General features: G+C 37.5%; 1 protein-coding gene across 2 annotated transcripts in view; it reads right to left on the reverse strand.

Annotated features, from left to right (window-relative positions):
- Positions 1-11,732, reverse strand: part of LOC149249695 (SGNH hydrolase-type esterase superfamily protein) — a 249,009-nt gene extending 237,277 nt beyond the window's left edge. Inside the window, exons 1-2 of one of the 2 annotated variants that reach the window (XM_089458764.1) lie at positions 11,491-11,732; positions 11,194-11,271 (exon numbers count right to left, since the gene is read on the reverse strand). In XM_089458764.1, coding sequence (XP_089314890.1) covers positions 11,194-11,271; positions 11,491-11,592 — 180 coding nt within the window. In that variant the 5' untranslated portion in view covers positions 11,593-11,732. The remainder of the gene's footprint in view (positions 1-11,193; positions 11,272-11,490) is intronic. The other variant, XM_089458763.1, reaches the window with a different exon arrangement.
- Positions 11,733-13,181: the final 1,449 nt, after the last annotated feature.

The following is a 13,181-nucleotide window of genomic DNA, read 5'->3' on the forward strand; positions in this document are numbered from 1 at the left end:
ACCATTATAATATCATTGCTTGGATGTTTTTGGGCAATCATGTGATGAATTCCATAGATATGACTTCCCAATTCCACTCAGGAAGTAGTATTAGTTGTATCAATCCGACTAGTTGCCTACATTCTACTTTGGAATTAGGATTGGTTGTAGCAATCTGACTAGTTGTTAGAGCTCATTAATTGACAGAACAAGAATATATATACTTTATTAATGCTTGAATGGTGAATGTTACATAGAAGGGCCCCTGACTTATATACCGCCTCAAGTGCCTCTTGGTGAAAGGGCATGGTCTTCTGATTGTGCCCTTTTGCCTAATTAATCTATAATTACAAAATTATTAATTTTTTACATAACATTGCCTTCCTCTCGAAAAGATACTTTGTCCTCAAAGCATACATAACGATGAGTGTTGTTGACAAAACGCTTGTCTCCCAGGAAGCTTCTTCTTCTGGTAGGTCTTTCCACTTAATCAGGTATTCTTTGATTACTTGTGATCGCAACTTCTTTTCCCTGGTGGAGATGATACCTTTTGGTTCTAAAATGATCTTCCCTTCGTCATCTAATGTCGGAAGTGTTGTCTGTGCCACTTGGTGTTTGCCAAGTGTTTTTTTAAGCAAGATACATGGAAGATGTTGTGAACACGACTTTTATCAAGAAGGCTCAAACTGTATGCTACTTGGCTGATCTTTTTATTAATCTAGTACGGTCCATAGAACTTTGGTGCCAATTTGTTTCTTCCCTTTTGTTTTAAGGACAACTGCTTGTAAGGCTGGAGTTTAACAAATACCCATTCTCCAACTTCAAATTCTCTTTTTGTTTTGTTTCGATCAGCCTGCTGCTTCATACGATTTCTTGCAATATTTAGATTTTCCTTTAGTGCTTGGAAGACTTTTTGTGTTTCTTCTAATTGATCTTTAATTGTTGGAAGCTTTGTCTCGATAATGGCAAGGTCCTTCCATTTAGTAGGTTTGTAACCATACAGAGCTTGAAATGGAGTCATTGTTGTTGAAGTGTGGTCAGTGGAATTATACCACCATTCGGCAAGATGTAACCATTGAGCCCACTTATAATGTTTGTTTATTGCATAACATCGTAGGTATAGGCTTCTAAACATTTATTGACAAATTTTGTTTGATCGTCTGTTTGAGGATGGTATGTTGAACTCATGTTGAGGTAGATTCCTATATGTTTGAAAAATTCTTCCAGAAATTGCCTTTGAATTTGGCGTCTCTATCACTAACAATGACTTTGGGAAACCCATGTAGTTTGTAGACATTCTTGCAAAATATCTCAGCAATTTGTTTTGTTGAGTCTAATTTCTTCATTCCTATAGAGTGTGCATACTTAGTGAGTCTTTCGACTACTACGAGAATTTTGTCTTTACCATTAGACATGAGTAATCCTTCGATAAAGTCCATTGATATTTCTTCCCACTCCTGATTTGGAATATTTAGGGGATGGAGCAATCCTGGGGTCATAATGTTCTCATTTTTATTTCTCTGGCATTGATCACATTCTGCTACATATTTTTGAATATCATTATTCATTCCCTTCCAGAAAAATGATTGTCGTGCATTATAGTAGGTTTTAAAGAAACCTACATGTCTGATTGACAGTGAATCATGAGACTCTTTGAAAACTTTGGCTTTAAATTTGGAATCTGGACTTAGGTAATTCTTCCCTTGTACCACAAAATATCTTCTTTCCATTCAAATTTTAAAATTTGAATTTTGAGGAGGGTTATTGATTACAGCACTTGTTTCTGGATCTTTTGCGTACTCACTTCGAATTTCATTAAGCCATTCTGGGACTACAACCGAAATTGTGATTCTTCGTCTTTCCTAGACAGAGCATCTGCTACTACGTTGTATTTCCCTTTCTTATGTAAAATATCCATGTTGAAGGCGACAATATTTTCGATCCATTTTTATTGTTTTGTAGAGAATGTTTTCTATTGGAGGAGGTGTTGAGGACTATTATGGTTTGTTTGTATTAAGAACTTACTTCCCAAAAGATATTGCCTTCATTTAGCTAATGCATGCATAATGGCGAGCATTTCCTTATCGTATGTAGACTTTAGACGTTCTCGCTTGTTGAGCTTCATGCTTTCAAATGTTATTGTATGTAGACTTGAGACATTCTCGCTTGTTGAGCTTCCTACTTTCAAAGGTTACTGGATGACCATCTTGCATCAATACTGCTCTAATGCCAAAACCTGAAGCGTCACATTCATTTACAAAAGGCTTTGAAAAATCTGGAGTTGTTGATACAAGTGTATTGGACATGATTTCCTATAAGTCTTCAAAACATTTTTTTGCCTTATCATCCCATTGAAAGGAGTTCTTTTCGAACATATTTGTTAGGGGTGCAGATACATGAGCATAATTTCGAATAAAACTTCGATAGTATCCAGTCAACCCTAAGAATCTTCTTAATTTGGAGATGTTAATTGGGTTTGAGCCATTCTTTTATCGCTTTGATCTTATTAGGATCTACTTTTACTCATTCCTTGGATATTATGTGTCTGAGGTACTCTCCCTCTTCCTTTCCAAAGGCGCACCTAGACATCTTTGCATAGAACTGATGTTCTTCTAATATAGTGAGAACTTTCTCTAGATGTTGTAGATGCTCCTTCCATGTTTTACTATAGATTAGAATATCATCAAAGAACACTAACACAAACTTCCTTAGATATGAACAAAATACCTCATTCATGGTGGCTTGGAAGGTTGTTGGAGCATTAGTTAATCCAAAGGGCATTACCTTAAATTCATAATGACCTTCATGTGTTTGAAAAGAAGTCTTTGCTATGTCCTCTAGCCTTATTTTGATCTGGTAGTATCCTGATCTCAAGTCCAATTTTGAAAAATATTGGGCTCCATGAAATTCATCTATCATTTCATCTATAAAGGGAATCAGAAACTTATTCTTAATCGTTACCTTGTTCAGTCCTCGATAATCTACACACAATCTAAAGGATCCATCCTTCTTACGGACTAGAACCACTAGAGCAGAATAAGGGCTTCTATTTCTTGAAATGATTCCACACTTCAAAAGATCTTGAACTAATCTTTCAATTTCAATTTTTTGATGATGTGGATATCTATATGGCTTGATGTTGACAGGGTTTGACCCTGATTTGACTTTGATTATGTGCTCAATTTCTCTTTCAAGCGACATCTTCATAAGAAGATCTTGAAACACCTTTTTGTGTTTTTGAATCAGTTTTTGAACTTCAAGTGGTAGTTCTTGAACTTCAAATGGTTCTTCACTAACCAATCTTGAAACCAACATCTCCATCTTATGACATTGCACTACATACATTGGTGCTCCCTTCCGAATCAGCTTCATCATCTATTATGATGATACAATTTGATTCTGAGGGGGTTGAAACCGATATAACTTGTATTTTTTCCCTTCACATCTAAACTTTATAAATTGCTTTTGATGGTTGGTAGGGTAAGTGCCTAGGGTTTGTAGCCACTAGATATCTAGGACCACATCCACTCCTCAAGGTAATGTGTAGAAGGAAGATTCTAGATTGTAGTACTGAATCAGCGAATTGACTTTATGGCATTTCCCTACTTTTCCAATTTTATTTCCGTCAACTACCATCACTTTCATGTTGGACATGGGACATGTGAAAATGTTGAGCCTTTTCACCATATTTGAGTCCAAAAGGTTGTGGGTGTCGCCGGTATCTATTAGAACTATTACATTTTTTTATATGGCCTTTTAACTTTAATGTCTAGAGCTGAGATATACTTGTCATGGCCGATAATGACACTCGTGGAATATTCTTGCTATCGGATTCTGGAGAAAATTGACGAGAATCTTCAACTTCTTATACGTTTGATTCTTCGTTATCTAAATCATTGCTTCACTTACAGGTTCTTGGTATACAGCATTTATCTTGGTCTCATTCCATTAGCGCATTTATGTTGCACTTCCCTTTCGCCATTCTTTGCACTTCCCTTATTTTTTTCTTTAGTTGTGGTGGAACATATTTTGTATTATCCGCACAGCAGTTGTGGGGAAATCTTTGTCTCGTATTATCCCTTTCAACTTTTGGCCATTGTATCCTTTCGAGCTTTTTTTCTACAACTTTTGCTTTATGTTTTGCTTCTTCTATAGAAGTGATGTCATGAAGCTTAAGCTCAACCTGGAGATGTGGTTTAAGTCCCACGATGTATGATTGAATAAGACAAGTCTATGATAACCCAAGTACTCGTGTAGCTAGAGTTTCCCATTCTCTAGTGTATTCATCCACATCTCCTTTTTGTTTGAAGATGGAGCGTACAAGCTCATTAATTGACAAAACAGGAATATATATACTTTATTAATGCTTGAATGGTGAATGTTACATAGAAGGGCCCCTGGCTTTTATACCGCCTTGGGTGCCTCTTAGTGAAAAGGCATGATCTTCTGATCGTGCCCTTTTGCCTAATTAATCTATAATTACAAAATTATTAATTTTTTACATAACAGTTGCCTACATTCTACTTTGACTTATTGGCATTCCAAGCACCTAGGAACGTAATCAACAACTTCTTTTTTCATGCCCAGCCAATAGTACATTTCCTTCATAGCTGTAATTATTTTCTGATAACCAAGATGACCTGAGAATAAGGTCTTTTGTGAAACTCATCCATGATGAGCATCTTCAAATCACCCATGATAACCAAGATGAGCTGAATAAGGTCTTTTGTGAAACTCATCCATGATGAGCTTCTTCAAATCGCCCATGTGAAGCACATACCATCTATCCTTGAACTTCAACATACCATCATCGATGAGTGAGTAATTCTTGTTCAATGATCCTTTTGGCTCCTACTACAAGTGTTCCCTCACATGTCGGTGATGTTCATCATGAAGTAATGCCTCTTTGATCCTTTCTTTGATATTAACTTCGCAAGTTCTTATGGCTATCAAATGAGCCACTTGCAAACTTCTACTACGTGCATATGTTATTTTGTTCTCTTTGCTCTTAATGTACTTTATTTCAAAGTCAAACTCACTAATCAAGGCTACCCATCCAGCTTATCTTGCATTTAACTTGGGCTGGCCGAACAAGGATCTCAACCCTCCATGATCCGACATTAACACAAACTTTCTCCCAAACAAGCAATGCCTCTACATTTTCAATGCATGCACTATTGTTGCAAGCTCCAAGTCATGAGTGACATAATTCCTTTCATGCTTAATTAAATTTCTCGATTCATAACTAATCACATGTCCCTCTTACATTGGGACTCCACCTAGTCCTTCCTTACAGGCATCTGTGCAAACCCCAAAAGCCTTTTCAGAAGTAGTTATTCTCAAAATAGGTGCATGCATGAGCAGGTGTTTCAGTTGTTTAAATTTGGTTGCACACTCTGATGTCCATTGGAATTTAACTCCTTTCCTCTGCAAGGCAGTGATTGGATGTCCAATCTTTGAAAAAAATCAAATGAACCTCCGGTAATATCCTACCAATCCCATGAAAGATCTAACTCCTGTAACATTTCAAGGAGTACGCCACTCCATGATGCCATTGATCTTCTCAAGTTCCACTGCCACTCCTTCCCTAGAAACAGTGTCTCCCAAGTATTGAACTTGTGATAGGAAGAAATCACATTTGTTGAGCTTGGCATAGAACTTGTGCCCTCTCAGCAATTGCAATACCGCTTTCAAATGCTCTTTTTTGGTTTTCAAGAAAACCAAGATGTCATCTACGAAGACCAACACAAACATGTCCAAATATAAGTTGAGAACATCGTTCATCAAACACATAAATGTGGTTGGAGCATTTGTGAGCCCAAATGGCACCACTACAAACTCATAGTGTCCATATATGGTTTTGAAGGCTATCTTATGGATCTTCATCCTTAATCTGAATTTGATGGTAACCAAACCTCAAATCTATTTTTGAGAATACCGCAACCCCTCTCAACTAATCAAACAAGTCATCAATTCTAGGCAGCGGGTACTTGTTCTTCACTATGGCTTTATTTAACTCTCGATAAACAATGCACAACCTCAGTGTGCCATCCTCCTTCTTCACAAATAGCACTGGGGCTCCCCAGGGTGACACACTAAGTCTAATATACCCTTTGTCAAACATTGCTTTCAATTGTAGCTTTAGCTCCACTAGCTCTAGTATACTCATGCGATATGGGGCTTTTGTGACTGGTAATGATCCTAGTAGCAATTCGATGGAAAATCAATCTCTCTCCTGGGTAGTAATCCTAGTATTTTCTCCTAAGTTACCGGATCCGGCCACGGCAGGTGGAGTATTGCCGGATCCACGGATCCGGATACTCCAAAAAACGGTGAAAAATACGTATTTTTAAAATCGCGGATTTTTGAAACGGCTCAACTTTACCGGATACGGATCCCGCCGGTGGCCGCCGGAAGCGGTGATAGGTGGTCGAAAAAGTTAAAAAGCAGATATTTTTTTAGGTTTTTGTGGTCCCGCACCCGCATATATTATAACGTTTCTTTTGTCCAACTCTACTGTTTTCTTTTGTCGCCATTCATTCGTTCCGACCGCCGGCCCCTCCTGCACAGGAATATTTGGTTGCGGGCTTAACTCCAGCCCCACTGCACGCAGCACCTGGTCAGGCGTCGGTTCCCCTGCACGCGGTGTTAACACAGTCGGGCAGACTGTTCACGGCAAAAGTTTTAGAAGCGCAAGGGTTTAAGCGTTAACAGGTATGATTCTGCACGGTTAATATATGTTACAGTTACAGTCATAATAAACAGTGTTATATATATAATATATGTTTATAACAGTTACAGTCATAATATAATAGTATTATATAAACGGTAATATATGTATTATATTAATGTTTTATGTTTATATGTTCGAATCGTTCTTATGTTTATTATTTAATATATATATATATATATATATATATATATGTTATATTTACCGTATGTTTATTGTTGTTTAAACTTTAATGTTTAATATATTAAATAATTAACATTTAATAACATTATAACAGTTATAATATATATTAATATAACAGTTATTTGATTTGTTAATTTATTTAATATTTATATTTATATGTTATATTAATATAACATAATAATAACAGTTATATTAATATTTAATATATGTTATTTAAATTTTTTAAATGTATTTAAATTTTAAATTTAATTTTTTTTAATGTATTTACAATTTAATTTTTAATTGTTTGTAGATAATATTAATATATTATAATTTGATTTTTAAATGCAGTTGCAAGTAACTCTATACCATTATCATAATGGAACCATCACAAGATTCACAACATGAGCATGGTGAAGGGGAAATCATCAAAACAGATCCAAAATCTCCTCTGTGGCAGTATGTGGAGATTATTGGAAAAAATCCCGGAGGTGGTTCATTTAAATGGAAGTGCAATGAATGCCAAGATATAAAAAATGGCTCATATACTAGAGTGAAGGCCCATCTCACCGGTCAAACTAACACAGGGGTGCAAGTATGCACCGGGCCAAAAAATGCAAATGGCAAACCTGGCCAAGGTTTGAGTCCTGGAAAAATGAAATTTTATGCATCTTTGCAAGAAGCTGCTGATAGGAAACTTGCTAAGGGAAAACACCCTGTGCAAAGTTCTACAACTAGGGCTCCATTGCCATCTAGGCCTGCTGCTACATCTAATAAAAGGGCCACTCTAGGCCCTCTTGAAGCGTGTTTCAATAATCAAGGTAGAGACATCGCTGATGAACATGTAGCTCGTTGCATCTATGCAAATGGGCTAGCATTCAATTTGGTGCGTTCCCCTTACTGGCAACAAATGATTAAGGCAGTTAATGAAGCGCCAAAGGGGTACAAAAGCCCTGGATATGAAAAGGTCCGCACTACCTTGTTGGCATCAGAAAGGCAATCCGTAGATAGACAGCTACAGGCAATCCGGGATACATGGGCAGAAACAGGGGTGTCCATCATTTCTGATGGATGGAGAGACCAAAGAAACTGCCCATTAATTAATGTTGTTGCAGTATGCCCCCAAGGGGCAATGTTTTTGAAGGCTGTTGATTGCAGTGGAATAGAGAAAGATGCATCTTTCATATCCACAATTCTTATTGATGCAATAGAAAGTGTGGGGCCACATAATGTTGTCCAAGTCATTACGGACAACGCACAGGTTTGTAAAGCTGCAGGTTTGATTGTGGAGGGTCGATATGACCACATCTTTTGGACTCCATGTGCAGTCCATTCATTGAACCTGATGCTTGCCAAGATTGGTGAGATTGAATGGATTAAATTATTAATGAAATATATGTAGCATCAAAAGAAATCCAAATGTTCATAACAAATCATTCAATGTCCCAAGCCATTTATCGGGGTTTTGCAAAGTTGGAGCTACTGAAGGTAATTTTTTTAATCAATACTATTTGTATTAGAAATAATGAAATTCTTATTTTTAATTACAAATTTATATATGGTTTCTCATTTGAGATTTGGCCTTTTGAAACTTATAGGTTGCTGAAACTCGTTTTGCCTCCCACACTCTTGTCATAAAGAGACTTGTGGAGGTGAGACAAGCACTACAAGCAATGGTCATTGACCCTCTTTGGGAATCATGGAGGACTTCCACTTCTGATAGAGGGCAAAAAATCAAGTCCATCATTCTTGATGATGCATGGTGGGACAAGGTTCAATATCTTCTACGGTTCACTGAACCAATCTTGACCTTGATCAGGGCATTTGATACAGATACACCTTGCTTGGGGGAAGTTTATGAAAACATTGATAGTATGTTGGAGAGGATAAGGGAAATTATCAGGGCAAGTGAAAATGACCCTCATGAAACATTCTATTATTTAGTGAAGGACATAGTTACAGAAAGGTGGAACAAAATGACCACGCCATTACACCTTCTGGCATATGCATTGCACCCTAAATACTATCATTCTAAAACTTTGTCTTTACCTGGTAGAGCAGCACCAAACAAAGATTCTGAAGTGGTACAAGGATACAAGACAGCCTTGAAGAAAATTTATAGAGATATGGGAGTTGCAATGGAAGTCCGCCAAGAATTTGGAGGGTTTGTATAGTCTACTGGTAGCTTTTCAGATCCAGTAGCTATGGATGATCGAGGACATCTTGATCCTATTACTTGGTGGGGCTTCCATGGTGGGGATAGCATTCATCTGTCTACTCTAGCCACTAGGTTGTTATCACAGGTTGCTAGTTCCTCATCAGTTGAGAGGAATTGGAGTACATATGGCTTCATCCATTCAGTGAAGCGAAACAGGTTGGGAGCGGCAAAGGCTGAGGACCTTGTTTATGTTCATTCCAACCTCCGTCTTCTATCACATGTTGAACCAGAGTATAAAAAAGGTCCGAGCAGGATGTGGGATGTGGAGCCTGAGATCTCTGACTTGAACCTGACACTGAATGCCATGACTCACCTCAACCTACTTGAGGATATTGTTCCACCACCAGTCCAGCCTACTGATGCAACTTCCTACATTCCAGGACCCCCATCATCTATTCATGATGTAGAGTTGCAATATGCAGAAGATATAGATACATTTGAGGATATGTAAATGTATTTACTATTATCATTCATGATATTATGAATCATGATCCTTGGACCTTTTTGTTACTTTGTATGAGGGACGATGCACCATTTCAATGTTTTAATCTTCATATTTATGATTTTATCATTCAATGTTCTAAAAATGTTTGATGGTTTCATGGAGTATTTGATTTTTTAGCTTTAAGGTGTTTTTTAAAAGTTTAAATATATATATATTGATTGTACGTGACGTATCCTTGCCGTATCCGGATCTTAGATTTTCAAAAAACTAGCGGATCCGGATCCGTATCCGTATCCGAATCCTGGTAACTTAGATTTTCTCCATAAACATATCATTGAATTATCTTAACACTAGGTGCTCTTCCATTCTGTCTCCGTTAGCTTCTGATTCGCCAATCACCTGGACCGCATACAAGGCACACCCTTCCATATTGCACCTTTTCACTTGCAGCACTGATATTTGCCTAATGGTAACAGGCTTCATTATTCCTTGGAACATCACTTTCTCTCCCTCATCGCTAAGACAGTCCAGCAACTTCCTATAGCTGTCAATTTTGGTTTGAAGGGCCGCTAACTAGTCCATGCCAACTAGTACATCATACGAGCCCAATGGTAAAGGTTGAGATCCGTTGATGTGGACATGTCGCTCACCATCATTAGGCACAATTCCACCATGTTTGTCACTCACCTTTTGGTTCCTGTGGCTCATTGAACAAACCACAACTTCTCATGGGTTCCCTTCTGCAGAGCACACTTCTCTATGACCTTTGAGCTGACATAGCTGAAATTAGAACCTGGGTCAATCAAAATCGAAACAGGTTGGTTAACAACCATACCTTCCAGCTCAATCACTGAAGCTTAATGGTCAACCTACCTATTGTCCAATGTGGCCTAAATTCATGGCACATTCTGAGCCACATCATTCACCATTACTGTTTCCCACACATTATACAACCTTGTGCCAATCTACTGTTGCTGAGGGCAGTGTTTCCGCAAGTGGGTTTCTCCATGTCCAACACTATATGGGTCCTTTTCTAAACCCCTGACCTCTTCTCTTGCTGGCTTAAAGGACCGATCTCTACTGGCAGTAGTAAATTTTCGTTGAAACTCACCCTTCGCAGGAGTGGTGAATTCCACATTACTTTCTCCTGACCAAGTACCAAAGTCGACCGTAAAATGCCGCCCCACGCCCCTTCTCCCTCCCCACAAAAAAATGTACAGTGGTACGAACACGGCAACAGATTTAGAACCACGCCCTTTCCCCCCAAAATGTACAGTGGTACGGACAGGGTACCAGATTTAGAGCCATTTGACATCAATTGTTGGAGCAACTCGAAGGAAAATTTTCTTTGCAGAATATTAAACCAAGAATCTGGACTAGGTAATGAGGCACTTTGATAACAGCAGAATTTGAGCAGAATTTAGAAAAGATTGTAACGAACAAAAGCCATCTGACAGTAAAAATTGGCCCTTTTCCTTACTAGGATTTTTCAAACAGAATATAGAGTTATTCTACAACTGAATGGCCCAAACACTCGTTTGATTTATCTGAAGAGGCTTTAGCCATTTATCGCCTACTAAAAATCACACCTAAAACTAAAAATCTAGAAATTAGAAGGTACAGTTGCAACTAAGCTGGAATGGCTTGAATTGAGCTTACGAGGGGGAAGATCTTGTCGAGAAGGAACAGAGCCCATCGTGTATTGTAGCCACCGTATCCCCGCAAAACAACATCAGCCTGTAAATCAAACACATTAAGTCAATCCATGAGCTCCTTCGTGAAGTTTATAATGCGCAATGGGCAGACATAATGCGCAATGGGCAGACATAGAATGGAAGGATGGATGTATAAATTCTGAATATTGTACTGGTACATAATATAAACCAGTGTTTTTTTCTTGTGAAAAAAAAAACATAGAATTCAGTAATGGAATGTGAGGAATTAGAATCGGCTTACCTTGCGAGAGTAGGAATCAGCGAGAGCTGATCCCCATCCACCGGGCCTGAACGACTGTTCAGTGATGGAGTCTCCGAACAGTACAAATTGTGGGCACATCATGGCAACGACGCTGATCACTGATCGGGACTCCGTTGGGCCTTTTTCTTTTGGGACAACTGGATTGGAGATTGTCGAATTATATAATCCAGCAAATTCCTGATATTTTGTGACTGTAGAAAAGGTAATTATTCGCTTGTCCAGGAGGCAAGTGTTTACAACCGGGTTTAATAATATGACCATACCTTTATTTTTATATTTTGGAATAATATTATAAGAAGGAATGGGAGCGAGTTCATTATTTAAGTCTACGCACCTTTGTGGACTTCATTCTATTTAGTTTTGGAGAATGAGAGTATCAATCCAAAACTTGTTAATCTATCGTACTAAAAACTATGAAGCATCCCATTATTACTTTTCCTTTAACCATATATTTATTTATGATGTGTAATGGTTGACAATTTTAATTTTATATATAATTTTTAAAACACTATTATTTCAAATATGATTGAACAATTACTTTGTAGTGTTATTCTACACTTACTTTGTTTGATGTATTTTTAGTATGGGAAAGTTTAGGTTAAACTAAGTTTTTAATTTTAATACAACTCATCTCAAAATTTAAACATAGAGATTGTTTAATTGTTCTTCATCGACACTCTTATTTTACAATATTCATTGTTGCATTTAAAATTGATTATCTTTACATCTATTGACTGTCGTTTATATTATGTTGCATATGTTCATTGTCTTATTCATTGCTTTCTTACAAGAACATTTATTATAAGTATATTTTAAATCAATGCATTATCTTCCAAGTAGAGGTTTATGGAGCTCAATTTTAAAACAAAAATATTTAAATAGGCTGTCAGTTGTGAATTGGCTAAGAAAACGGGCAAGAAAAATTGATAAAAGAGGCTTTGTTGTATGGAAAGTCTTCATGGGTGCCTTCCCCTCTCCCTTCAGTTGGTTAGCTTGGAAGGTTGGGGATGGAAATTAGAGTCCTTGGAAAAGATCCCTTTATAGGGGGTCCTCGTGTACACAAATTATCAAAGGAATTGTTATAAATTTTACACTCCAAAGGGCTATACTACTTGTCCAATATAAAAAATTTGCACTCTCAGCATATCTCTTCATATTATTGGATGACCTAAGCAGAGTTAGGACTGGTGGGTCCTTTAGCTTTAAAATGAAACTCTTTTATAAAAGTGATGAACCTCAATGGAGTGACACTTTGCAAATTAAAGAACAAGTTGGTTTGGAGTTGGGATGGAAAATATGGTAAGGTAACCAGTCGCCTTGCTTATGAAGCGATTTCTCGTTCAGAGATCACAGGGGCCCAGATGGTGGAACAACCTCATTTGGAAGTGGCACATCCCAAATGAATTGAGGTGTTTCACTTGGCTGGTCCTCAATAATAAAAGTTTAACCTAGGATAACCTAGTAAAAAGCGGCTTCGTGGGATCAAACGGTTGTAGCCTTTGCAAATAGAATGAAGAATCGATAGATCATCTTTTTTTAAATTGTATTGTTGCTCAGGAAATTTGGTCATTGATCCTCCGTACCATGAACATCAGAGCATAGATAATTCTTTTGAGGATATGCTCTTCTTATGGGTGAAGAAATTCCAATATATACAAGTTCTCCCTATT

The sequence above is a fragment of the Pinus tabuliformis genome, chromosome 7, assembly GCF_031772625.1.
Source record: "Pinus tabuliformis cultivar Carrire ecotype Pingquan chromosome 7, CPIR1, whole genome shotgun sequence".
NCBI classification, from domain to species: domain Eukaryota; kingdom Viridiplantae; phylum Streptophyta; class Pinopsida; order Pinales; family Pinaceae; genus Pinus; species Pinus tabuliformis.